The 26,673-nt window shown below is 45.0% G+C and overlaps 2 protein-coding genes across 4 annotated transcripts in view; both read left to right on the top strand.

Annotated features, from left to right (window-relative positions):
* LOC147464258 (Mitochondrial inner membrane translocase complex, subunit Tim44-related protein) overlaps positions 1 to 26,673 on the top strand; it is a 180,253-nt gene that overhangs the window by 57,317 nt on the left and 96,263 nt on the right. For all 3 annotated transcript variants that reach the window (XM_086513784.1, XM_086513787.1, XM_086513789.1), the window contains exons 3-4: positions 23,503 to 23,580; positions 23,669 to 23,751. In XM_086513784.1, the coding sequence (XP_086369910.1) occupies positions 23,503 to 23,580; positions 23,669 to 23,751 (161 nt within the window). The remainder of the gene's footprint in view (positions 1 to 23,502; positions 23,581 to 23,668; positions 23,752 to 26,673) is intronic.
* On the top strand, positions 36 to 1,489 carry LOC147464261 (uncharacterized). The gene has a single exon (XM_086508659.1). It carries the CDS (start codon positions 36 to 38, stop codon positions 1,212 to 1,214), a length of 1,179 nt encoding a protein of 392 aa, XP_086364785.1. The 3' UTR covers positions 1,215 to 1,489.

Here is a 26,673-nt window from a genome sequence, read left to right as displayed (position 1 = left end):
TGGGTTTGACTGTAAACCTTGGCAAGACCAAGGCCATGATCTTCCACACCTCTCCCATGGTGAGAGCTACAGCAGTATTCATAGCCGGTGGCAGCGGACAGATAGAGATCGTCACTTCATATGTCTACCTTGGAGTCACATTCACGAGTTTGCCTGGTCTTTTCTCCATGAGACAGGCAGCTACAGACAGACTGACATGGGGGTATGCAGCGCTGGCCATGTTAGAGCGGCGATGTCACCAAGCACACTTTCAGGAGCCCCATACGAAGGGGTGGCTAATTGACATATTAGTCACACCAGCTATGATGTATGCAGTGACAGTTTGGGCCCCAGGCCTCACAGACACCCAGTGGAGTGCGGTCGAGAGGCCCCAGGTATGTATGATCTCGCGATTATTTCGTGGGAAGTTGACACTTCCACATGACATCAACAGAGCAGAGCTAGCGGCACCTCCCATGATAGTAGAGGCACTGTTCCAAACTGTCTCCTTCATTCAGAGGATGAGAGAGCTCCCAGCAGACAGACTCACACGCAGAGCATTTGAGGCCGCTATACAGATCTCAGAGACAGGGTACGACAGAGCTTGGTACACTCAGGTTAGAGCATGGTTTGACAAACAGGGCCTAGACATGGATAGACTACCACCCTTTCAGTATGACCCAGATTCACCCCACATCCGCCTCTCACGTAGTGAGAGGAACATTGTGCTCAGACAGGATCTTTGGCAGCTCTACACCAGTCGGACATGGCTCACACCCGACGTGGCATCTAGACGGTCACATTACCGAGATCAGTTCCTGGACATACTAGCAGACAGGTTCATTCAGCGACCACGATACATGGATACTTACATGCCTCACAGCTCGAGAGTAGCTATTGGCCAGCTGAGGGTTTCCTCACATCGACTAGAGATTGAGACTAGCAGAGCATCAGACACCCCCAGAGAGGAGCGGATATGCCGGGTATGCAGAGTAGAGCTAGAGGATGAGGAGCACTTTGTATGCAGATGCAGAGCATATGATGACATCAGAGGCAGATATGAGGGTTTATTCACAGGGAAGCCTACCCTTCGAGAGATCATGGACTCCAAAGATCAGCGCCAGATGGGGCGATTCTTACTAGAGATACAGAGCCACAGAGAGGCCTTACTTGAGCCCACGACAGCTCAGACAGGAGGGAGACAGACCCAGCTCATTGACTTCTTCGTCTCATGACATCTACCAGTCCCCCCACCACCCGACACACACAAAGGGGTGACTCTTCAGCAGGCTGAGACCTCCAGAGCTAGGAGACGGCCCCGCGCTACAGGCTGTCGAGCCCCCAGACTTCATCGATGCCAGATTGTGGAGATTCAGACCCGTGATCTTCGAGCCACTGAGGAAAGACGAGCCCAGATGATAGCCGACCCCACTGTAGCCATCCGAGCAGCCCTGGCTCTAGCTCCACCCATGTACCACATCTTACACCCACCCATTAGCACAGGATGGAGCTAGTTTAGTTAGCCACTCAGATGCATATCATGCTTGTACTACCCTCTTGCATATAGGCTACCATAGCGATAGCGCTCCACACACTCACACTCTCATCATGGAGATTTGTTTTTTTCAGCACTTTTGTCTTTCCGATTGACGGAAGACACACCCATGTACATTTATTTGTCTCATAGGCCGATTTCGGCTTTTAATAGACATAAAAAATCTTTCTCTCTCTCTCTCTCTCTCTCTCTCTCTCTCTCTCTCTCTCTCTCTCTCTCTCTCTCTCTCTCTCTCTCTCTCTCTCTCTCTCTCTCTCTCTCTCTCTCTCTCTCTCGGCGCAGACATTGAGCCATCTATTGAGGCGGCAAGGCTATCAATTTTGGGTACCAAACCCCCCCCGGCCATTGCTGTCTTGGGGTGGAACTCCGCCACTTCGTGTCTCGCGTGGATTCTCTCTCTCTCTCTCTCTCTCTCTCTCTCTGTCTCTTCCAGTTATTTAAGTTGTCTTGAAGTTAAAGTGTTGCAGACTGTAGTTATCTTTGTGTTTCCATTCGATCCCTCACCGGAAGTGATTCAGTGGTATCAGAGATTAGCTTCCTTGGCCTTTGCAAATCGAAGCACGATCCTCACAACATGTATGGAGAACATGGAGATCATAACGGAGAAGGGGAAATTCATTGACTCAGAAGCATTCAGAGGAGACACATGCTTAATACGTGGAAAGAAAGATGGAAGGAAATCATTACAGTTCCTGCAGCCGCGCAGATGAGTAACCGGTCGTACATGAACCTATAGATGGAAGCTAAGGAGTTAGATAAAGAAGATATGACAAGAGGAGGAGACGACGAAACCAGAGTTCGTTTTGCCCTAAAAAGCTTTAAAAACATGCTTTTTGATGTTTGTTTTGTGTTGTAGAGGCCTCTACAAATCTCTTTAACGGTTGAGAATTTGGATATGCAACACATGTCAAAGTTGATCCTCTTGAGGAGCTCTACGTATTGACGCAAATGGATTTTGATCTTTACAATTTTTGAAAATTAGGTTTTTTAGCAGCAATTTAGGGTGTCTTCAGAAAATTTCAGCATGTATTAAATTAATGTTTTTGGAAGCTCTTCTTATTTGTGTGCAGATAGTAGATAAGGAACATGCATTTCAAAGCATTTGGAAGCGATGGCGACCTAAGAATGAATCCAATAATTTTTGGATTGACAATAAGAACCATGAGATTTGTTTTGTTTTATGAAATTTGAATGACTGTATGATAATGAGGAATGATGAATGATGATTATGAATTTGACATGGTATAACCGATGGCATGCTTCCGTCATACCATGATGTAGATGTTCACTTTTGTGACTCTCCATAGACTTTGGATGAATGATCATATCCAAAGAGACATCAGTTAGGAACTTGCCCTCTGATGAGATCCAATGTTATTGGAATGGTGTACACTTGTGACGTACTTTCCATGTTTAATTGGGAGTATGTGTCACAAACTGGTGACGTGGCAACAGGCCCTTGGACACACTCACCGAGTCAGGCAGCAGGGTACGGACCCGCAAAACGCGCTGACAGGCTGAAGTGATAGGCCTGTACGGACGCTCCGTAAAATCTGTTGACTGGTTGTACGGAAAGTCTCGCTTTTTGCGGAGCTGCTGACGCGGCATTGTGTACGGATTTTCCTGGATTTACGCTGGCTGAATTCATTGGCAGCTTTTGGGCTTATTGCTTTATTTTGAGAAGCTTTTAAATTACAGCTTTTGAGGCATCCCTTGTATCTATAAAATAGTGGGCAGGGCCTCACTTCTCAGAGCATCTGGACACAGAGTTTGAGAGTGAGCACCTACCCACTCTCTTGTACTTTGAACACAGATTAATACAAAAAGAAATACCGAAAGGAGCGCTAGTCTTTGGGGCCAATATCTCTAGGCACGGAACTACGCTGGGCCGAATCGACTTAATTGTGAATTGTGAACTATTTTGAAGTGAATCTCTGCTGTGTCGCGGTAGAATCTTGACTTGGGGTGTCCAAGTTTGCTACAGTGGTATCAGAGCGCGGCCGATTTCTCTTTTACCGGGAAATCCGATCCTTTTCTCGCAACACTTATGGATTTCCAAAAGAATCAATCGGCCTCTTCTGCATCTGCGAATGCGGGAAGAGATGCGGAGAAGATTCTCATGAACAATCAGAAGAGTACGGCCCACCTCGGCCTACTCAATCTGAGATTGAAGAGATGGAACGTCGACAATTGGTTGACGAGGCAACAAAGGAGATGATTAAAATTGCGAAGGATCCAAAATTTGCAAATTTTTTGTCTCAGCAATCCCTCGCCGAAGTGCACACCCAATGGCAGAAGGCCACAGAGCCACCCATCAAACCGGCACTCAAGAAACCTCCTTCTCCGAGGATGTTTATAGAACAAGAATTACAAGAGGTGGTTCAGACACAGATTAGCCGGCTTTTGGATGCAAACAATAAAGCCAAGAAGCACGACAAAAAGTATAAGAAAGGAACTGACTTCCCGGGTTATTTGGGTTGTCAATCTACTTTTGCATCGGCAAGAAAGCAGCAGAAGCGTGTACGATTTGAAGGACTACCCAGTTCTTCTTCATCTTCTTTTTTTGACAGTTCTTCTAGCTCTTCTGACTCGAGCGAAGAAGACATAAAAGGCAAAAAGCAAAGCAAAAAGCAAAGCTTTGGAAAGAGCAAGAAAAAGGCAAAGAAGCCTAAATTTCGCCCAATTTCTGACAGTCCTATTGAGGACTCATCCTCCGACAGTTCGGACTCCGACGATCACATGTTTTATGCAAAGGAGAAGCAGTTTTATAAAGCCAACCAATATGACTTCCTCGAAGATAAAAGCAAGAAAGTAAGAGAATTCAAAGAAGGTGGACAGTCAATTAAGTTTGACTCTTTTTTTGGATTTCGATCTGGAGGGCATTACTCAGAGCACTCCAAGATTCGGAAGGCTACATCTTTCTTCAAGGAAAATGCTCGAACATGGTGGTCCACCCTTCTACTGAGAAAGGAAGCCTCGGCTAAATGGTTGAAATTCAAAAGGCTTTTTATTTCTTCTTGGCTGACTCGAGAGTACGAACGAGATATACGAACTGCTTGGAATCATCTTCGGATGACCAAGGGAGATTCTGTGGACGCGTATTGCGAGAGGTTTTGGAGCTCTTTTCTACAGGTCTCGTTTAAAGAACAAATTGAGCGGTTTTGCTGCGGACTTTCTACAAAGATCCTACTACTTAGAACAAAAGTCAAATTCTGTTCAAGAATTGACGGGTCATGCGAAAAGGGGTTTTGCCATACATTCAGGCAATCTGACTTACCCAATGATGAGATCTTGAATCAGAGAATCCAACAGAGTTCTAATAATGGAAGTAGAAAGAAAAAGAGTTCCCAGGAAAAGAAAGACAAGGATTCATGACCCCGGCTGACTCTTCGAGAAAGGGCCAACTACATCAAAGAGGGGAAGTGTTTCGGATGCGGGGAACATGGGCACGTCTCCGCGAAATGCTATAAAAAGGCACAGCAAGAACAGAATGAAGACAGGCTAGAGAGTTCGAGAGCAGTTGAGGAACGTGGAAGAAAAGGCAAGATGAAAGCAGGACTGGTTCCAGATTGCATGGGTACCGACCCAAGCACGATTCATGAAAGTACAGACCAAGCTTGGGGCAAAGTGAAAGCTCAAGAAGCCCTGATTCAGGATATTCTCCACACTCATGCTGATTGCTTTCTTGAGGGCCTGCCAGGCGAGTTGCCACTAGCTCGTCGTGAGGATCATACTATTGATTTGATACTTGGAAGCACACTACCAAACCGGCCACCTTACCGTGTGAGCCGAGCCCAGAATGAAGAGATTATGAACCAAGTGAAAGACCTCTTGGAAAAGGGTCTTATCCAGTCGAGTACTTCACCTTACTGCTCCTCGGTGTTACTGGTTTTAAGGAAAGACGGTTCTTCAAGAATGTGCATTGATTATAGAGTTCTCAATAAAATCACCATAAAGGACAGATTTCCGATTCCGAGGATTGATGATATTCTTGACAGATTACAGGGATCCTCTTGTTTCAGCAAGATCGATTTGAAAAGCGGATCTCATCAAATCCGAATCGCACCGGGAGATGTCTACAAGACAGCTTCCGGACGAGCTTCGGTTTATATGAATTTTTTGTGATGCCTTTTGGCCTTACCAATGCTCCAGTGACTTTTAACCGAATGATGGACGGGATTTTCAGAGAGTACAGATCTTTTGTTGGCACTTTCTTTGATGACTTAGTCTTCTCCAAGGATGAGGCAGAACATAGACGACATCTGCTACAGGTCTTTCAGGCATTGCGATTGCGAGATCACAAGTTGGTGATCAATGCCAATAAGAGTGAATTTTTCTTATTGGAGATACACTTTTTGGGACACATCGTCTTAGTAGCAGGAGTACAGATGGACTCGGCCAAGATTGAGACTATAGGTGATTGGCTCGATTTGAAGAATGTCCATGAAGTCAGAAGCTTCTTGGGCTTATATTCTTACTTCTAGAAAGTTTGAAGAGGCTGCTTCCCCTTTGCATATCTTGACACAGAAAGGAGTCCCTTTCTCGTGGGGACTCGTAGGACATTACTCAACATCACATGATAAATTACATTCAAATTCATTCCAAATCTCAGACCATGATTAATCGACAACGTATTTAGTAATCGCATCTAGATCCAGTCGGGACCTCACAGATGTCCGATTAACTAATCCATATTGCAATCATGTCTATAGAGATTTATGAGACCGAAATGCTGTACTCATTTCGTCTATCAGTTCGTGCACTCAAACAAGTCAAGTACAAATCAATCAATTTCATTTTCATTTTCGGGAATTCCAGTTCATAAAGTCATACAACAGAATACTGTCAGCTCAACAGTATCCCTTAAACCCAAAGGGATATCAATGACTCTATATCGAAAATCAGGGCAATCTGTTGACAAAGGAGCAGAGTGACTCCCCTCTTGTGCAAACCCGTTGCACTAGATTGGCCCATGCTAAAATCGAGGCTCTATAGGAGTAGACTATGCTAAACTGAATGCTTCAAGGTAAAGTTTCACAATCTGAGGAGTATCTGCTAGGTCCTACTCCTCCATCCACTTCGCATCCAAAGCAGGATAGTTCTTAAATTTAACCAATAACCGCGTAATCACCTTACCTTTAATCTTTCTATCTTTATGTGCCAGTCTCTGTTCTGGAACGAGTATCTCCTCGCTTTCCTCTACTTTGGGTTGGTCATCTGGCTCCCCATCATCGGGCACATCGCCTTTAAAAGGCTTCAAGAGACTCACATGAAAAGCATTGTGAATTCTCCAAGTATCAGGCAGCTTCAGTCTAAAGGAGACATCATTTATCTTTTCTTTTATCTGGAAAGGTCCATAGTATCTCATGCTAAGCTTGGAAAAAGCCGCACCTTTCCTTTTTTCTTTCTCAGGCGTGCCTTCTCAAAACGTAAGAGCACCCAATTGTCTTTCTTTAATTTCAAATCACGACAGTGTCGATCTACTGCCTGTTTGTGACTTTCCTGAGATTTTGCTAAAGCCTCCCGGAGCTTGGCAAAAGCAGTGTCCAAGTCCCTTGTGTACTGGTCGGCTTTAAAAATCTTATCTTTCGTGCTTAGGTAGGGTGGAACCTTCGTAGCACCTTCAATAATCTCAAATGGCGCCTTCCCCGTCGAAGAGTGGATCGTGTTATTGTAGGCAAATTCCACCAAGGGCAAAAATTGAGTCTTCTGATCAGAAATGTAAGACTTCAATAAATCCAGTACGAGTGAATTTGCAATCTCAGATTGCCCACTTGTCTGCGGGTGGAAGGACGACGAGAACTTCAATCGTGTGCCAATGTTCTCCCAAATAGCCTTTCAAAAGAAACTCGTGAATCGGGGATCTCTGCCAGAGACTATTGTCTCAGGCATGCCATGTAATCTGAATATCTGGGCAATGAACAATCTTGCGAAATGATCCGGCTTGACTGTTTTCTTCACTGGAATGAAATGAGCTTTCTTGCTAAATCTGTTAATAACAGTCTAGATACCATCATGTCCACTCTGTCTTCAGGAGATAAAAAATGAAATCGATAGCAATACTTTTCGAGGGGCGGGTGGGAATGGGTAAAGGCTGTAACAATCCCTGTGCTGTATGCCTGTCTAACTTGAACTTATGGCATACCAAGCAACTGCGTACAAAATCGTCCACATCCTTCTTGAGTCTCGGTCAAAAGAAGTATCTCTCCACACCTTTCAAGGTGGTATCATTGCCGCGGTGACCCGTAAATGGTGGACAATGGCTTTCGGTTAGAACCTTTTTCCTCAACGGCTGTGTAACGTACAACATCGTTTTCTTCATCAATAAGCCATCCCAAATGGAAAATCCAGCTACTACCTCCCCGTTCTGTATTCGACTAAATACATCTAAAAAATCTGGATTTGTGGTGTACTGATCGACCATGTCCTGTGATGTGACTGTCGATTGGTACATGTGCTAGATGTGTTGTGCCTAGTGCGTCGATACTAACAGTCAGTGTCTACAAAGATAGTTTATGGCCTCTGTCTTTTTGGCAGGCGTAATCGAGGGCAATTACAATACTTCTAAGAGGGGGGTATGTCACAAACTGGTGACGTGGCAGCAGGCCCTTGGACGCACTCACCGAGTTAGGCACCAAGGTATGGACCCGCAAAACGCGCTGACAAGCTGACGTGACAGGCCCGTACGGACGCTCTCTGATTGGTTGTACGAAAAATAACGCTTTTTGCGGAGCTCCTGACGTGGCAGTGCGTACGATTTCGATGGATTTACGTTGAGTGAATTCACTGGCAGCTTTTGGGCTTATTGCTTTATTTTGAGAAGCTTTTAAAATTACAGCTTTTGGGGCATCCCTTGTATCTATAAAATAGTGGGTAGGGCCTCACTTCTCAGAGCATCTGGACACAGAGTCTGAGAGTGAGCACCTACCCACTCTCTTGTACTTTGAACACAGATTAATACAAAAAGAAATACCGAAAGAGGGACGAGTCTTTGGGGCCAACATCTGTAGGCACGGAACTACGCCGGGCCGTGTCGACTTAATTGTGAATTGTGAACCGTTTTGAAGTGAATCTCTGATGTGTCGCGGTAGAATCTTAACTTGGGGTCTCCAAGTTTGGTAGAGTATGATGCTTTTAATTTGGCCAAATGACAGATTTCTAGATGCCTCCGAGGTGTTTGTAGCTAGCTTTATTTCCATGGATTCACGCACCGCGTTTGAACACTTGAGGTTTTATTGCATCGCATTGCAGAGTGTGATGCTGTTAGGTGCAGCGGAATGAATGTTGTATTTTCTCAAGATTAGTGATCTTTATTGCTCAAGGTTTCTTTTAGTTCTTAGGGAAAGAGAGAGCTTTCCGTCTTGTAGAGTGCTATGGTCACGAACAAAGTGAGTGGATATTGTGCGTGCAAGTGAATGAGACCGAGAGAAGGAGAGAGAAGAGATACGACACCCGAGACGTTGTAAAACCTTCCTCCGAAGGCCCCACTCTCGTCGGCGAGAGTGGTCTATTCTTTGATTGCACAAAGGTGTACAATGCGTATGCAATGGACTATGCAACTTGGTCTATGCCGACGATGACGACGACGATGGCTGAAATCTGAGATCTTCTAATTGCTGAATTTTGGGACTGTTTCGGTGGCTGAAAATGACCGTTTCGGCTGCGTTTTCTTGGCTGAAAAATGAGGTTTCTTAGGGCTGAAAACTGATGGTCTTTACGGGCTGAATCTGCTACACTTTAGGTGAATAATGCTGGTCTTAATTTGCTGCTGAAATCCAAAAACGCCAGGGGCTGAAATTGGTCCTTCTGTCGCTGGCGTTTTGCAAATGCAAAAACGCTAGGCTGATCTGCTGTGTCGTGATGACGCCGGGGCTGATCTGCTGTGCACAAATCGCCAAGGCTGATCTGATGCAAAAAACGCTAGGTCTTTTGTGGAGAAAACGCCAGAGTAGTCGTGGGAGTTAGTCTTGTTGAGAAGTTGCCTGTTGAGCAAGGTGCTCCTGCTGCCTCTTCTGCCACAAAGTGCTAACTTGGGTTTGCTTATATATTAACTTAGCAAAATTTCCCTACCTACTTTTGTTGGAAAGTCACTTAAAAATAATAAGTGAAAATCCCAATAAATAGGAAAATAGGCTAAATGCACTGGAAAATTCCCCTAACTGATGCTAATGGATTCTGATGGGAATTCCGATGATCATTCTGTGTACAACCGGAGGAAATGCATCTATGCTAAGTGACTGGGCATGCACGGTCTACGAATAGACTCACAAAAGTGTCAGATCACTGCTATTCTAAACTGATCGGACTGACTGAACCCTGCTGTGGTGTAGCTTGTCCACGGACACATAGGGTTGGGATGTGTCACTTGACATCCCCTCCTTTTCAAAGTGAGGTATTGGTACCGAACTGTATGGTGTTGAGGGAGATCTCCAACAGCATCCGAAATCCTGGAAGGGACTCTTCGCCGGCCCACTCTGATGTGTGGGTCGTGCGGTACTTGAACTTCATAAAGGTCCGCAACGCTTGCTTCTTTGGGCCGCGCCGAAAGCGACTCAAAGTCTTCTGAATCTCTTTTCTTGCTTCAACTTTGTCTAGAGTCCTGCTCCTGTCGTGTTCAAGAATCTCCATGGCTGAAAATTCCTGAAACTATCTCCAACACAAAACCATGAACATACCCATTCCATGTAAAGTGAAGGAAAAAAATCCCGTCTTCTCTAAAGACTGTGTATGCAGTGTAGATGAACAAATAGACGGAGTGACAACCCGTTCATCAAACACATGCAAATAATGAGGTCGAATCTTTTCTGTTTGATCGAAATCAATCAACTGTGGCAAATCACAATGGAAATGCCCATGCTTGGTGCTTATACTATCATGTGATCTTTCGGAAACTGTGTCATGCCAAGGAAGAGACATGGAATGTGACTTCTTGACATACAAACTTTTCAGCTTTTCATGCACAATCCGCATACATTCGCGCCTCATCCATGAGAGAAACGTGCTCAACATACAATATGTCATGCCTAGGAAAAGGGATCACATAACGATGCTGACTAAAGTACAGGAAACCTTCACGAATGAAACACTCGAACAATGCGTGCGTATTAATCATGCGAACACATAGTACTTCTTGTGATGGCTCTTTGGACCAAGGCTCGAGAGCCAAGATCGCTTCTTCGGGATCTATCGAGTCGTCTTGTGGGGGATCTGTGGACCTCGACTCGAAAGCCAAGATCGATTCTTGGTGATTGATCGATTCTACAACGAGGTTACCTTCTCTAGAAAAAGCATCAACTAACACATCATCATTGTGAACAATCACATCTTGTTCATGCAATTCATCATGCTTGTGAGAAATTACATCTTGATCATGCAAATCATCATGCTTGTGATTGTCATCCAAATCATTATGCAAATCATTGGCATCCAAATCATCAGGCTTATCATTGTCATTCAAATCATCATGCAAATCATTATCAATCAAATCATCATCATGCTTCACACAATCGTGCAAATCCTCTGTATCATGCTTTGGAGAAGAAGAGACTGAAAGAGTCTTCTTTTCCCGAATCTTTTGCATCGGTGTCAACACTAGAGAAAAGAGTTGCAACAAGGCGGCTTTCCTTTCTTTGTACTCATGCTTTATGGCTGCCATTCTTTCTTCGTGTTCACGCTCTCTTTCTGCTTTTCTTTTTGCATTTCTTGTTTCTCGTTCTAACTTCTGTCTCAGAAAAAATTGCTGCAAAGCCTCCATAGGAGTTAGTGCAATCTTCGTCGTAGATGGGGAAGGGTCGGAATAACCTCCTGGTGGGGAAAATTCTTCTTCGCTTTTCTCATGCTCATCACTTCCAAGCGAAGTATCCATTCCGCTTCGAGTGATGACCATTCTGCAATTGTGGGTTCTTGTGGGTTCTTGGGGGGTCTTGGGTTCTTAAGTTCACGAGGAACTTGGGTTCTTGAGGGTCTTGGGTTCTGAAGTTCATGAGGAACTTGGGTTCTTGGGGGTCTTGAGGTTTTCTTTCGCTTGCAAATCGCGTTGGAGAAGGATCTGTTGGAATTAGGATTGCAGAGAAAACACACACAGCTTGGAGAAGACGAAGGAAGCTCAAGGCACACAATAGAGAGTGTTACTTAGTGTGCGATGGAAAGATAGATAGCCCTAGAGTGATGGGCGTATATACAATGCACGGGGGAAAAAACCTCCTAAAGAGGGAAAAAATGCCCCGGCGGTCCTAGTGTGTTCACACACATCACTACCACATGTATATGGTAACAAATCCCCCCTGGAGTGATGCGGTGAACGAGAGCTGGCACATGAGTAAAGGGAAGTGCCATGCCCTGAGGACAGGATCGGTCCACAAAGGGGAGTAAGCCCAAAGCTTTGCGGAAAGCTTCAAGCTTCTCACGAGACAATGCCTTTGTGAAAAGATCTGCAAGGTTGTCCTGTGTTGGCACATAAGCCAAGCTGATCTCTCCTGCTGAGAGCCTCTCCCTGACATAGTGGTAATGCACCTCAATGTGCTTTGTGCAAGCATGAAAAACTGGGTTCCTCGCAACTGCCAATGCGCTCTGACTGTCAGTGTAGATAGTGTTGGCAGTGTCCTGTCCAACACCCAAGTCAGCCATAAGGCGTCTGAGCCATACACACTCAACCGTAGCTGTGAAGACTGCCCTGTACTCAGCTTCACAACTCGAAGTGGCCACAGTAGGTTGCTTCTTGCTCAACCATGATATACATGAACTGCCAAGCATGAAACAAAAACCACTTGTGGACACTCGCGTGTCAAAACAACCAGCCCAATCTGAGTCCGAAAAAGCATGTAAGTCTGGCGGCAATGATCCCCCCTTGGGATAAAACAAGCCAAGATGTAAAGTGCCACTAAGGTAGCGGAAAATCCTCTTGACAGCCTGCCAATGCTTAGACCCTGGGCTATGCATAAATCTGCTGACCTGCGAGACTGCAAACTGAATATCTGGCCTCGTGTTGCATACATAAATGAGGCAGCCAACAGCAGTTTGGTAAAGAGTGACATCAGCAGGATCGCCAGCATCATGTAGACTCAACTTCAAACCTGTTTCCATGGGAGTGGCAATAGGTTTGCAATCCTCAAGTCCAAACTTACATAGCAATGTCTCTATGTAACTTTTCTGACACAAGGCAATACCACCATCACACTGCTTAAACTGTATACCCAAGTAATGATGCAACAGCCCCAAATCTTTCATCTTGAAAGTAGCATTCAAAGCAGCCTTAAATTCAGCAATATGTCTCTCATTTGGTCCAGTGATCAGCAAATCATCAACATAAAGAACCACAATGAGAAATACATCATCCTCACGCTTTACATACAATGTGCTTTCTGTTGGACTGTTACGAAAGCCTCGTTTAACCAAATGAGTGTCAGCTTTCTCATACCAAGCACGAGGAGATTGCTTCAACCCATGCAAAGCCTTCTTACATTTGCACACTTTGTCCTCTTGTCCTTTTATGACAAAACCGCGAGGCTGCGTTACATAAACTTCCTCAAATATGTCACCATTCAAGAAAGCAGTAACAATGTCTGATTGATGTACATCCCAACCACAATGAGCTGCCAATGCACATAGAAAACGCACAGTAGTCATACGACAAGTGGGAGCAAAAGTCTCTTCATAATCTATGCCTTTTTGTTGTGCATAACCCTTTGCAACAAGTCGAGCCTTATGGCGATCGATCTCACCATCCGGCTTGCGTTTCAACTTGTAAACCCACTTCGTACCAATGGCCTTTTTGCCAGGAGGCAAATCACATAAAGTCCATGTGTCATTCTCTATAAGTGCATCATATTCTGATTTCATGGCAGCAATCCAATTTTCTGAATTCTGTGCTTCATCAAAAGACAGAGGCTCCTCAACATCATGTAAACTAGACACAGCCAAAGCATAACAATCTGATGCATAAGATGCATGGCGAGAGCCTGAACGAGTACGACTAGATAAAGGTGCATCCAATTTACTGTCACGCAAAGTGTGCACCAGCCATTTTGACATACCTCTAGCCTGCTCATTTTCAGCCCTTTCCTCATTAAGTACATCATGTACATCTGCATCAGTAATAGGTTGTTCTAAAACATTTTCAAAAACCCCCATAGGCTGTACATTTGCCTCATTGGAACTTACATTCGTATTTCCACCACTGAAAAGAGGCAACAAAGTGTCATAAATGTCCTGTGAGCTTACATTACTGTCTCTAGTACATGACAGCAAGGGCTGAACAGAGTCTTCCACAAACACTACATCCCGTGAAACCAGAATACGTTTTGTTTGCGGATGATACAACCTGTAACCTTTGCTTTCAGCACTATAACCAACAAAAATACATTTGACAGCCTTATCATCCAATTTTCTGCGCTGTACTTGTGGCACCAAAGCATATGCCAAACAGCCAAAAACACGCATGTGCTCAATAGAAGGTTTTCTATCATGCCATGCTTCATATGGAGTAATAGACTGCAAGGCTTTCGTAGGACACCTGTTAAGTACATAAGTGGCACACATGATGGCCTCAAGCCAAAAAGAATGCGGCAAAGCTTGACTTTTGACCATACATCGTGCCATTTCCGTTAGTGACCTGTTTTTCCTCTCAGCAACACCATTTTGCTGAGGTGTATAAGGCACTGTACATTGGTGTTTTATCCCACGACTAGCCAGAAATGCATTAAATTCATGAGACATATACTCCCCCCCTCGATCGGAACGGAGGGTGCCCATAGTACATTTTGAGACATTTTCAGCCATAGCCAAAAATTGTTTGAAGCACATAAAAACTTCGGACTTCGCTTTAAGCGGAAATACCCATGCATGCCTGTTGTAATCATCAATGAAAGTCACGAAGTACAGGTAATTGCCCAAAGACGGAGTTTGCATGGGCCCACAAACATCACTATGCACAAGCTGCAACCTGCATGTGGCCCTAACTGAACCATCCTGTGGAAACTTAGAACGCTGCATTTTACCCAGAATACAGCCTTCACAAACATGTTTGACAGGTGCTTCAAGAGGCGGCAAAGAAGCAACCATATCAGATTTCTGCAAACGCAGTAAACTGGCAAAATTCAGATGACCAAAACGTGCATGCCAAAGTTTTGCATCTGAAATAGCCCTTGAATCTACAACAGCATTTGCAAAATTTTGTCCATACTTGTCCTACAAAGTGAGCTTATACAGCCCACGGCACAAAAGCCCAGATGCAACAATTTCATCACCAAAACTGAGATCATGAACTGTACATCTGTCATCCACAAATTTGACTACAAGTCCAAGTCTAGCAAGTGCGGATACAAACAAGAGATTCTTCTTGATCCCAGGTACATAAAGTGCATCAACAAGTGTGAAGGAACTGCCATTAGCAGTAGTGAGCACAATCTTTTCAACTCCCTGAACTGGATAAGAGGCGTTGTTGGCACAAGTGACTGAATTCCCATGAGGGACAGACTCGAGAGAGGTAAACAATTCACGATGTGAGGTAATGTGCTTTGTAGCACCACTGTCGAAATACCACACATGTGAATCTGCAGCAACTGACAAGCATGCATCATGGACAGCAGGATTGTAAGTGCACTCTGCGCTAAAAGCCCATTCTGCATCAACATCAGCATCACAATCTCCTTTCACAGAAGACTCAACAATGGCTGCATTTGTAGTGGAACCAGCATTTGCAGTGGAACCACCCTCTTTCTTCTTAGCCTCTTTGGCTTTCAACTTAGGACACGACTTGATCAAGTGATCATTGGCTTTACAATAATGGCAACGCATCTTCTTTTTGCCCTTATCACCAGAATTGCCAGACGAAGTGCTGCCACCAGAAGCATTAGGAACAGAATTTTTGCCACTCGCAGCAGAACCATAAGAAGTGGCTGCATTACTGTTACCACCCTTTCTTTGAGAAGCAATAAAAGCCTGTTCAACTGCACGCTGCCTAGTCCTGTTTTTTTCTAGAAAGTGACTCTTGCAACAACAATGTGCATAATGCATCAAACTTGACAACTTCAGGATTTCCTTGGGTCATCAGTCTCCAAGTACTAGCAAAAGTCTAGTAGGAATCTGGTAAGGCATCAAGAACAGTCTGCACAAGGGAACTGTCCGAAATGACTTCATTTGCAGAAATGAGTTGCTCATTGATATCCTTGACACTAGCAAGGAAAGTGTCCATATCATCTTCCTCATGCATAATCTTCGACTCTAGCTCTTTACGCAGCAAAGCAATTTTAGCCTCATTGCGGCTTGCATAAAGACCTGCTAGAATATCCCAAGCCTGGTTTGCAGATTTTGCTGAACGGATGTGAGGAATAATGGTGCGCTTCACAGACAACGCAATCAATGCATGAGCCTGCGCATCCTTAATATCCCAACGAGCTTGTTCTGCCGTAGGCAAAACAACTCTAACAGCTGTAATCCTTGCAGCAAGACCTGCAACATCCTCAACATCGCCTACATCTTCAGAACCAGGACGTACATCAATGCCCTGCACAATGTTCCAGACACCTTTTGACACAAGAACATGTTGCATCATATAAGCCCACATAGGGTAGTTGTCCCCATCCAACCTGTCCTCAGCAGCAAACATATCTGTGTTGTTGTTGTCAGCCATGGTAAATGCTGCACCTGATGTGAAAACTGCCCGAAAATAGGAGAAATGGAGCGGGAACAACTTGTGCTATATAGCACAAACCGTAGAAGACTATAAGGCACCTGTTATGCAGAAAACGGCACTGACAGAAAATCTGCACAAAAGACGAAATAGCCTGTGCAGTACTGCCCGTAGTGGAAACGGAGGCCGAAATGAGCCCAAATCAAAATTCTGAGCAGACCGAGCTCTTCGAGCTCGCCCAAAATATTTGTCGACCTGCGAACGCTCGCCAAAGCTCACTGAAATCGGAGAAAGTGAGCAGGCGTGTGCTGGCGACTAAGCCCGGGAGGACGTGACCTGCTCTGATACCAATTGTTGGAATTAGGGTTGCAGAGAAAACACACACAGCTTGGAGAAGACGAAGGAAGCTCAAGGCACACAATAGAGAGTGTTACTTAGTGTGCAATGGAAAGATAGATAGCCCTAGAGTGATGGGCGTATATACAATGCATGGGGGAAAAAACCTCCTAAAGAGGGAAAAAATGCCCCGGCGGTCCTAGTGTGTTCACACACATCACTACCACATGTATATGGTAACAGGATCTTCTCTTCACCCGAGCTCTACCCTTTTCTGCGGGCGCACCCCTTGGCCGCCTTGCGCTCACACCAAGGTTGCTTTTTCCAACCTGACGTCGATTGGCCGGCCGCCAAGTGCACGGTCCGCTCTCAATGAGTGAAAAGAGACACAAGGTGAGGCTGGACAAGCCCTTCTTTCTTGGGATTCCTGTCACTCTTCAACAAAACACGATTAGGAATCGCCACGCCCAAGTAAACTTGGGTTCGTGCGATCGCAACAAGCAAAAAAAATTCTTGTGGTTCTTGTGGTTCTTTCCTTGAGTAATGCAGAACACTTCCAAAGCTCTGATACCAATGTTAGGTGCAGCGGAATGAATGTTGTATTTTCTCAAGATTAGTGATCTTTATTGCTCAAGGTTCCTTTTAGTTCTTAGGGAAAGAGAGAGATTTCCGTCTTGTAGACTGCTGTGGTCACGAACAAAGTGAGTGGATATTGTGCGTGCAAGTGAATGAGACCGAGAGGAGAGAGAAGAGATACGACACCCGAGATGTTGTAAAACCTTCCTCCGAAGGCCCCACTCTCGTCGGCGAGAGTGGTCTATTTTTTGATTGCACAAAGGTGTACAATGCGTATGCAATGGACTATGCAACTTGGTCTATGCCGATGACGACGACGACGACGACGATGGCTGAAATCTGAGATCTTCTAATCGCTGAATTTCGGGACTGTTTCAGTGGCTGAAAATGATTGTTTTGGCTGCGTTTTCTTGGCTGAAAGATGAGGTTTCTTAGGGCTGAAAACTGATGGTCTTTACTGGCTGAATCTGCTACACTTTAGGTGAATAATGCCGGTCTTAATTTGCTGCTGAAATCCGAAAACGCCAGGGGCTGAAATTGGTCCTTCTGTCGTCGGGGTTCTGCAAATGCAAAAACGCTAGGCTGATCTGCTGTGTCGTGATGACGCCGGGGCTGATCTGCTGTGCACAAATCGCCAAGGCTGATCTGATGCAAAAAACGCTAGGTCTTTTGTGGAGAAAATGCCAGAGTAGTCGCGGGAGTTAGTCTTGCTGAGAAGTTGCCTGTTGAGCAAGGTGCTCTTGCTGGCTCTTCTGCCACAAAGTGCTAACATGGGTTTGCTTATATATTAACTTAGCAAAATTTCCCTACCTACTTTTGTTGGAAAGTCACTTAAAAATAATAAGTGAAAATCCCAATAGATAGGAAAATAGGCTAGATGCACTGGAAAATTCCCCTAACTGATGCTAATGGATTCTGATGGGAATTCCGATGATCATGCTGTGTGCAACCGGAGGAAATGCATCTATGCTAAGTGACTGGGCATGCACGGTCTACGAATAGACTCACAAAAGTGTCAGATCACTGCTATTCTAAACTGATCGGACTGACTGAACCCCGCTGTGGTGTAGCTTGTCCATGGACACATAGGGTTGGGATGTGTCACATGACAGATGCGTAGCATGGAGCATAAGCATTGAATGCCTGTGGCATGCTAACAATTTTTACTTAATATTGGAGTTATGTCAATGTAGGCAGATGTAACCGAGGATGATTACTCATCTCTAAGAGAGGGGTATGTGACAAGTTAGTGACGTGGCACCACCACCCGCTTGAGGGGCCTAGAGATTAAAGAGGGTTAGGACTTAAAATCCCAACCCTACTCAACTTGCAGATTCTTGCGGGGAGGCCTAAAGCACTAAAAGACCAAGCAGAGGACCAATTTTCGTAGTAGATGATAATGGGGCATGCTATACAGATTTCCGCGTTTTGAGTTGGCTGATCTGGAAGATTTTGGTGCTAGCTTTTGGGAGCAGTTGCTTTTTGGAAAAGAAGCTTTTGGATCAAGTTGTGGTGGGGCTTTGCATTTAGGCAACCCTTGCATTGTTTATAAGTGTCTTGATGGCCACTCTTTTGGGGCATCTGGACGCAAAGTCTCGTAGAGTTGGACCCTGAGGGAGTTCTACCTTCACGAAGCAATAGTAAAGAAATATCAAAAGTGGTGCTGATGGTTGGGGCCATTGCCATCTTGGAATGGAACTCCGCCACTCCGTCTCTCTCTATCTGCCACTCCGTCTCTCTCTATCTCGCTGGGATTCTCTCTCTCTCTCTCTCTCTCTTCTAGTTATTCAAGTTGTTTTGAAGCAATAAAGTGTCGGAGAGTTTTGCAGATTGTAGTTATCTTTGTGTTTCCATCCGATTTCTCGCCGCAAGTATTACAACTGGCGCAGCAAGCACATGTATGCAATGTAGTTCTTGTCCTTGTGGTCTTTCCCATATGACACCATTGAATGTGTGGCTAGTGTGGTTCTTGTGACAATTTGGCATATACAAAACCATGTGCTGAGTGTTTTGGGAGTGACAGAGCGATTGCAGTTAATTTCAAACTATTGATGCTCATGTTGTGAGAGAGGTAGTCTCTTTGTTGTTGATTACTCTTAACCCCACCATTGTCCGTTTTGTAAGTTGGCAATTTCTCCGAAGCATCGTCGGCCACGTATGCAATCTTACGCAAGGGAATTGGGTTTGGTTATTAGTTTAGGCTAGCAGTTTACTCACTGGGACGTATAGTGTTACTTGACAGGCAGTTACAATTACAGTTACGGTTGGTTTTGGATCCACACTTGGGCGAACACTCTAGAACAATGGACTAGGGCCATATCGGTGGTTTAAGTGGACCAAAGGCCCTTGGTGGAACACTGAGGAGTGGTAGTCAAGTGGAGACCATGGCCAGCCTACCACCACCACTATAGTCTAGTAGCCGTCTCTTCAGAGATATTTGCTTGAGTTATGGATGATGTATAGCCTTTGTATATATGATGGTCAACCTGGTATGAGTTTGGTAGGAGTCTTTGGTCGAGGGTGGAGTTTTGGACACAACATGTCACGTGACACACCGAACCCTATGTGTCCGTGGACAAGCTACAACATGATCAGGGTTCAGTCAGTCCAGTCAGTCTAGATTAGAAGTGATTTGGCACTTTTGTGAGTCTATTCGTAAACCGTGCATGCCCAGTTACTTGGTATAGATGCATATCTTTTGGTTGCACACAGCATGATCATCAGTATTCCCATCAGAATCCATTAGAATTAGTTAGGGGAATTTTCCAGTGCACTTAGCCTATTTTCCCTATTTTTGACATTTTTCACTTATTATTTTTAAGTGACTTTCCAACAAAAGTAGGTAGGGCAATTTTGCTAAGTTTGTATATAAGCAAACCAAAGTTAGCACTAAATTACAAATGAGGCAGCAGGAGCACATGCTCAACAGGCACCTTCTCAGCAGGACCCCAAGGACTTCTAGCGTTTTTGCTCCACAGCAACTTGGCTAGCGTTTTTGGACAAGACACAGCAGATCAGCCAACGTTTTGCGCTTGCAGATCCCTGGCGACAAGACCACAGCAGATCAGCCTAGCGTTTTTGCATTTGCAGAACCTCGGCAACAAAAACACCATTTTCAGCCCTAGCGTTTTTGCATCTGCCAGCAACCTCAGCGTTTTGCAGATCTATCACGACACAATCAGCCCTAGGACCAGCGTTTTCAGTTTTCAGCAGTTAGTACCCGCAGATCAAGTCCCGAACCTCGTAGATCTCACCTTCCCGTAGCAGTTCCTCGCCACATGGTCAGTTTCCGCAAGGTTTACAGTTTCAGCCCGGAAAACGCAGATGCTGACATCTGCGTTTTCAGCGCGTTATCGTCGCATCGTCACCATCGACATAGAGTCAGAATTCAGCAGATAAAGATTTGCAGATTTCAGCCCATAGCGTTTTTGGACAGCAGTAGAAAGATTGCAGATTTCAGCCCTTAGGTCGACTTCATCATCACCGTCGTCATCGTCGACATAGCCTAGACTTGCATCAATCACTTGCATTCATTTATACCAAATTGTGCAATCATAAGTAGACCACTCTCGCCGACGAGAGTGGGGCCTTTGGAGGAGGGTTTTACAACGTCTCTGGTGTCGTATCTCTCTTCTCTCTCTATCTCTCAGTCTCATTCACTTGCACGCACAGTGTCCATTCACTTTGTTGTGATCATAGGACTTTCCATTAAGAACGGAAGGCTCTCCCTTCCATAAGAACTAAAAGGAACCTTGAGCAAATATGGATCACTCATCTTGAGCAAAGCGCAAACATTCATTCCGCTGCACCTAACACAACACTCTCTCTACACAATTAGAGCCTCGACACACCCATTGCGCCTTGAGCACTTGTATTGCAGCTGTGTGCTACCAACCAGAGTCTATAGACGATACATTGACAATAGTCAATGCTTACAGTGGGCTTGGAGTCTATCCTGTCATGCTGTCTTGAGTATATTTATGTTTATGTTTCATTTTAGATGTTTAGTTTGTGTCATGGAGTGAGGTTTCTTGCATACTGCACGGAAGAGCACCCACAGAGCATTGTTTTCTTTCTACAATGTGTAACAGCCAAATTGCTCAAACTATGAGAACTCTGAGAATTGAGTGTACACCCACCAACATTCCCAATTGTTCACTCCTACTACTTCATCTCAAAAAATGAAAAACTCAAGGTTGAGTCAATAGCCTTGTCTTCTTTGGCCGGTACTAGGAAGACGTTGACTTTTATATAAGAGGCTGGAGCATCGGCAGGTGTGTATCCAAGGTGTCTCCTGGAAGTAGAATCAACCGTTGAGAGGAAGTAGAGTTGTACTCGTGTCACTCAGGGAGCATGATTATGCACTGAAGCATTTTGCAAGAACACCTTGCCCGCAATGATTATCGCGCAACAGACCAAGGAAGCCGAGTGCGTGCCGATTGAGAAGTAGAGAGGGGAGGAGTTGGTCATTGGCGCAAGGCGCGAGGTAAGGGTGAAGCATCGGGGCTTGGGAAAGGAGAAGATAGAGGGATATTTGAGGGCAAGGAAGATGAGGTGGAAGGTTGAGTTGAAGGTGGCGAGTGGTTTGGAAAGGGTAGGAGAGGGAGGAGCTGCTTGAAGAGTCAGTTGGGGGTGGTACATATGGCTGGTGGGTACCCTCTTGCATGGATTTCTGTTGACCTTGCAAGGGATCAAAAGGATTCCTATAGCGGGAAACCGTCTGGCGGTTGTCGGCCCACTTGAGGCCCAAGGCACTGTGGTGGCCCGTGTGATGTCCATGGACCTGCTGCCACCCATGGCCATGGATCGCAAGGACTTTGTCCTTTTGTGTCGGTACATCAATTCCGTGTAGAATAGCTGAAGATTCTGCCTGTGGTTGTGTTGGGTGAATTTGTGGCTAAGGGTAGTACTGACTTAGTATCCGTGAGTACTCCACTCATTCCCTAACCTGTCCAGCTTTCACCTGGTCCACAAGGTTGGATAGATACGTACGTACCTTATTGTACGGCACGGTACGGCCGTATTGTACAATGTACCTTACGTACATATCGTACTATACGGGCACAATTTTTTTACAATATGCAATTTTAGCCTCCAAGCGGCAATGCTTGTTTTGTGGGTTATATTCGCTTGCACATTATAAGGATACCCATTATAGAGAGTTGATAAAATGAGCTTCAGAGGGTTTTCGTGCAACAGAATTGTGCTACAGACTGCTATAGTGATTGTATTGAGTTATGATTGTCCTGCCTTGGGTAACGACTAAGTTGAAGTTTGTAAAGTGTTTTGTTGAATGTTGTTGCATCATGTATGTATATTTGGGTCTCGACAGGTAATTAAAGTGCTCATTTGTAACTTGTTGTTCAATTCTAACAGTTTCCAACTCATATGAACGCCTCAAAGTTGATAGTTTATGCCATATGATAGGATTTTAGGTGTTTTTTGAAATAACGAACGAATTTTACGTACTTTATACCCGATCCGTTCAATACTACGTACAAGCGGCACCGAACACAGACCGAACACTACATACCTTACGGTTTACCACCTTGTTTCACCATAGGGAGGAGAGTCACCTTTGAGATAGCGTGGGGGTCAGTTACAAGAACTTTGATTGTTGGGATCTTGTTGCCTTCGTAGCCACTAAAGTAGCTATCTGGGAGGACTCAATGTTGATAAGATCTCCAAGCCGGGGTCCCTCATCGTAGACCAAGAAAGCATATCAAAGTTGGAAAGTTTGCTTCCTAAGCCATCACATTGATGACAGGATTGACCATGGCGCCACATGTAGCAACCAAAGCCAAAGAGCTCATCTGTGGCACCTAGGCCACCATGCTTGGGTTCTCAAACTTAAGCTGGTACTATCCTCAATACAGAATGTGCATATTTACGACCTCCCACAAGGAGGCGAGCTTGCACCAAGTCTCAAACTTCTCCTCTGCTCGGGTTCCTCGACAATCTTATGGATGACTATGGTGACCTAGAGGCGGTTGACCTTAGAGAGAGGCCAAGCTTGCTATTTTCTACTGTGAAAGAGAAAATCTAATGGTGGAGTGTGAGGGGTCGGACGAGGGGCTTCATCAGAGTGTGTCTATTAAGACATGGAAAAGTCCTTTGTCTGTGTCTACTACCGCAGGGTGGCAACGACCAAGGGTGAGAGTGGGAATGTGACGTGCGTGGGCTCTTGCGGGTCCCGGAAGACTAGGGAGCACAAGAGAGCATGCAACAAGAGGCCCGGGGGGGGGGGGGGGGGGGGGGGGGGGGGGGGGGGGGCAGGTGATGGTGGGATGCAGCAGGAGTGAGCGCAAAAGTTCTTTTACCATCTCCAACACTGTATATGTTGATGCTTTTTATATGTAGTCAGGCAAATGGTGGTGTTTCATTCTAATTGTTGAGTTGAGCTTTGTTTCTGTTCAAACCCTCGCAGCTTGGGAAGAAAACACCTTATTTATTCCACAGACATGGCTTTGCTCGAACAATAGCACCACCACATCTTCAACGCCAGGTATGGTTCTGTGTCTTGACTCTTATTTAACTTCTCTTCAACATTGCTTGGCCCTGTTAAATTGAAGTTTGAATATGTTATTAAGCAGGTAGGGTTGAAAGTGTATCGAGGGAGCTCGGGAACTGTTATTGATCCATATCATGTGCGAACTCGTTCTCCATTTCTTGAACGGTATGCTTTTAGTCATCATACGAGAAATTTAGTTGGTGTTTGATTACAAGAACATAGGTAAAGTGCTCTAGTATTAGCTGCATCCTTCTCTTTTGCATGGATTAGGAGCTGATATGTTTGTTGTCATTTCTTGCTACATTTTTTTAGCAAAATAGACCCTCACATGAATTAAAAGAACTTCTTAAAGGGCTGCATCAACCCTCATCCTTCTCTTTTGCATGGATTAGGAGCTGATGTGTTTGTTGTCATTTCATTACTTTTTTAAAGCAAAATAGACCCTCATACTCAAAGGTCTGCATCAACCCCTGCCATGAGGAAATGTGTAGAAGACGGGGAGATTTTTCCAAGATGGAAACAACATATACGATGGATACATCACAAAATAGGAGGGAGGTGGGAAAGTTAAACAAATGGCGTACAATATGAGTGAAGACAAATTTCCACCTGACACCTTGAAATAGGGTTGTGGCTCTCAGAGGAGGCTGATAAAGACCTGGCATCACCTCTCAGCCCATTTCAACTGTCCTAAATGGGATCCTAGTGATCCTTCAACTTTATGAATCAGTTGAGCCAGATTTCCTGAATGTTCACTGCTGGTGGCTCGGGCTGCCCCTCAAAAGACTTTTAAAACACCAAGCCCCCCATACAAACTAGATGACCAACCTGTTGATCAGCTCCCATTGAAATCCTGAATCCATGTCTATGTCAAAAGGTCTGACATGGGGTGCTGAACAGGCTGTCTGGTGTGAAGTGCGGAGTAGCCAGATTGCCCGGCTCCATCTGGTATCTAAGTGCCAGGCTAGATAAGGCTGACCAAACTGCTGCCCTCCATGTCTAGCCAATGTCTAGAAGAATGGACAGCATCACCTGAGGCAGTTCCTTAAGCAATGTTGTCGGCCTCCACTGGATGTCCACAAGGGTTTTTCCCCCTAAGATTCATTATATATTGTATAGTGGCACTTCGTTTATTTTTTTTTGAATGACTACAGAAGGCATCACACCAGGACATGGCTGTGAATGTCCTGTGTAGGCAAGCTAGCTTCCAACTGCTGGCCCTGCAGGACTAAGGGCTTGCCTAGAGCAGTGTCGAAAAACTTGAGAAAGAGCCCATGTAAGGCGCTGCTGATGGCAATGAGAATAACATCTCGTCTAGCCATCAAAATGCAATGGCCAATGTCGTGTAGTATATTGGAAGGAAGGGACCCATGGGTGAAGGGAGGGAGGGGCGTAAAAAGGTCTCTCCAAAGCCACTCTCTAGGGTCCCAGTGTAGACGTGAAAGAGGGCACCTCATCCTCCACCTCAAAGCAGAAACATCTAAATCCATTGTATCAAGCATCTAGATCCATTGAATGAGCATTTGTGCAATCTAGAGCAAATACCTATCTAGCGATAGAAGGGGGGCCCTTGGAGGGGGTTTTGGGACCCCATCTGGTGTTAGACTTCTTTCTCTCTCTCACTCACAGAACCTTCACTTAAAGTTCCTCTCTATCTTCTCTCTCTTTTATCTATTGCATAGTCTCTCATGAAGAAAAGGAACCTCGAGTATGCATTGAGCACTCATCGCGAGTTATCTCCGTAAATCACTTTCGCTACACATTACATTATATGCCCGGCCGAGGACAAGATTTGGTCCCTTGGGTGGGTTTATTATTAGTTGAGATGATGTGGCATAATATTTATTGGGTGCCGGAGTTACTTATCATGGCAACTTTGTAGGATATTGAGTAGGGCATGTCACAAACTGGTGACATGGCATGGTCATAGCAGATACATGCCCACACACACTCTAGCAAACAGGCTTGAAAATGCGCTGAGCAACTGACGTGGCAGAAGCGTACGGATTTCCGAGATTTGCGGCGAGATTCACGGAAAAGCAGATTGCAGGCAGGGTACGGATCTCCGTGAATTGCGGAATTGTACGGAAGATGCTTTTTGCAAGAAATCCTACGCAAGGCCAAATTTTTAGAAGCTTTTGGGCTTTTGCTTTATTTTAAAACCTATTTTTTTAAAGTATGAAAGCTTTTGGGGCTCTGCTTTTGGGCATCCCTTGTAACGTTTAAAAGAAACCCAAGGGGACTCCCTCTGCAGAGCATCTGGACGCAGAGTGTGAGAGAGAGCACCCGTGGGAGTTATACCTTGCTCGAAGATTAATATAAAAAGAAATACCGAAAGGAGCGCGAGTCTTTGGGGCCAATATCTCTAGGCACGGAACTCCGCTGGGCTGTGTCGAATCAATTGTAAATTGTGAGCTGTTTTGAAGTGAATCTTTGTTGTGTGCGGTAAAACCATGACTTGAAGTGTCCAAGTTTGTTACAGTGATATCAGAGCGCAGAAAGATTCTTCTTCTACGGAGGATCCGATCCCTTTTACAACGCACACAGCTTTTGGGAAAGAATCTTCGCGCCCTGATCCCGGACTTGTTAGCCACTCCCACCCTTCATACATCGTGCATCGGGCGCGCTCCCATCTTTATCACTGTCGTACAGGGCATAAAGCCATTAAAAATCCCAGATTACAGATTACACATGAGTTCTGGTGAAGAATCTGACAAAGATGACTCCTCTCAGTGGAAGGCAGAGAAAAGTTGAAGATCCGACGCGGAAACTGAAGAAAAGAATGAAGATTGGGCAATTTTTTTTTCGGACAAGTTTTCCAGAAAAGGAGTACAAACTCAACTACAGATTGGCATATGTGTGAACATATTGATTAAGTACTCCAACGACCCGAGATTGGTGATACACCTGAAGAGTTATCTGATTGATAGGATCTACTCGAGATGGCATGTGGCCATTGCTTCTCCTCTCAGGCAGGGAGTAAAGCCGAAAAGACAGACGAGTGCAGAAAAGCAGAACCTGTACTTGTAGAAAGACATGAACAAGCGAAGCAAAAAGCAAAGCTTCAGATAGGGCAAGAAAAAGGCA

The sequence above is a fragment of the Adiantum capillus-veneris genome, chromosome 1, assembly GCF_014529385.1.
Source record: "Adiantum capillus-veneris isolate H3 chromosome 1, ASM1452938v2, whole genome shotgun sequence".
NCBI lineage: Eukaryota > Viridiplantae > Streptophyta > Polypodiopsida > Polypodiales > Pteridaceae > Adiantum > Adiantum capillus-veneris.
Note: the sequence above shows the minus strand (reverse complement) of the source record. Positions and strands in the feature narration are given on the sequence as shown.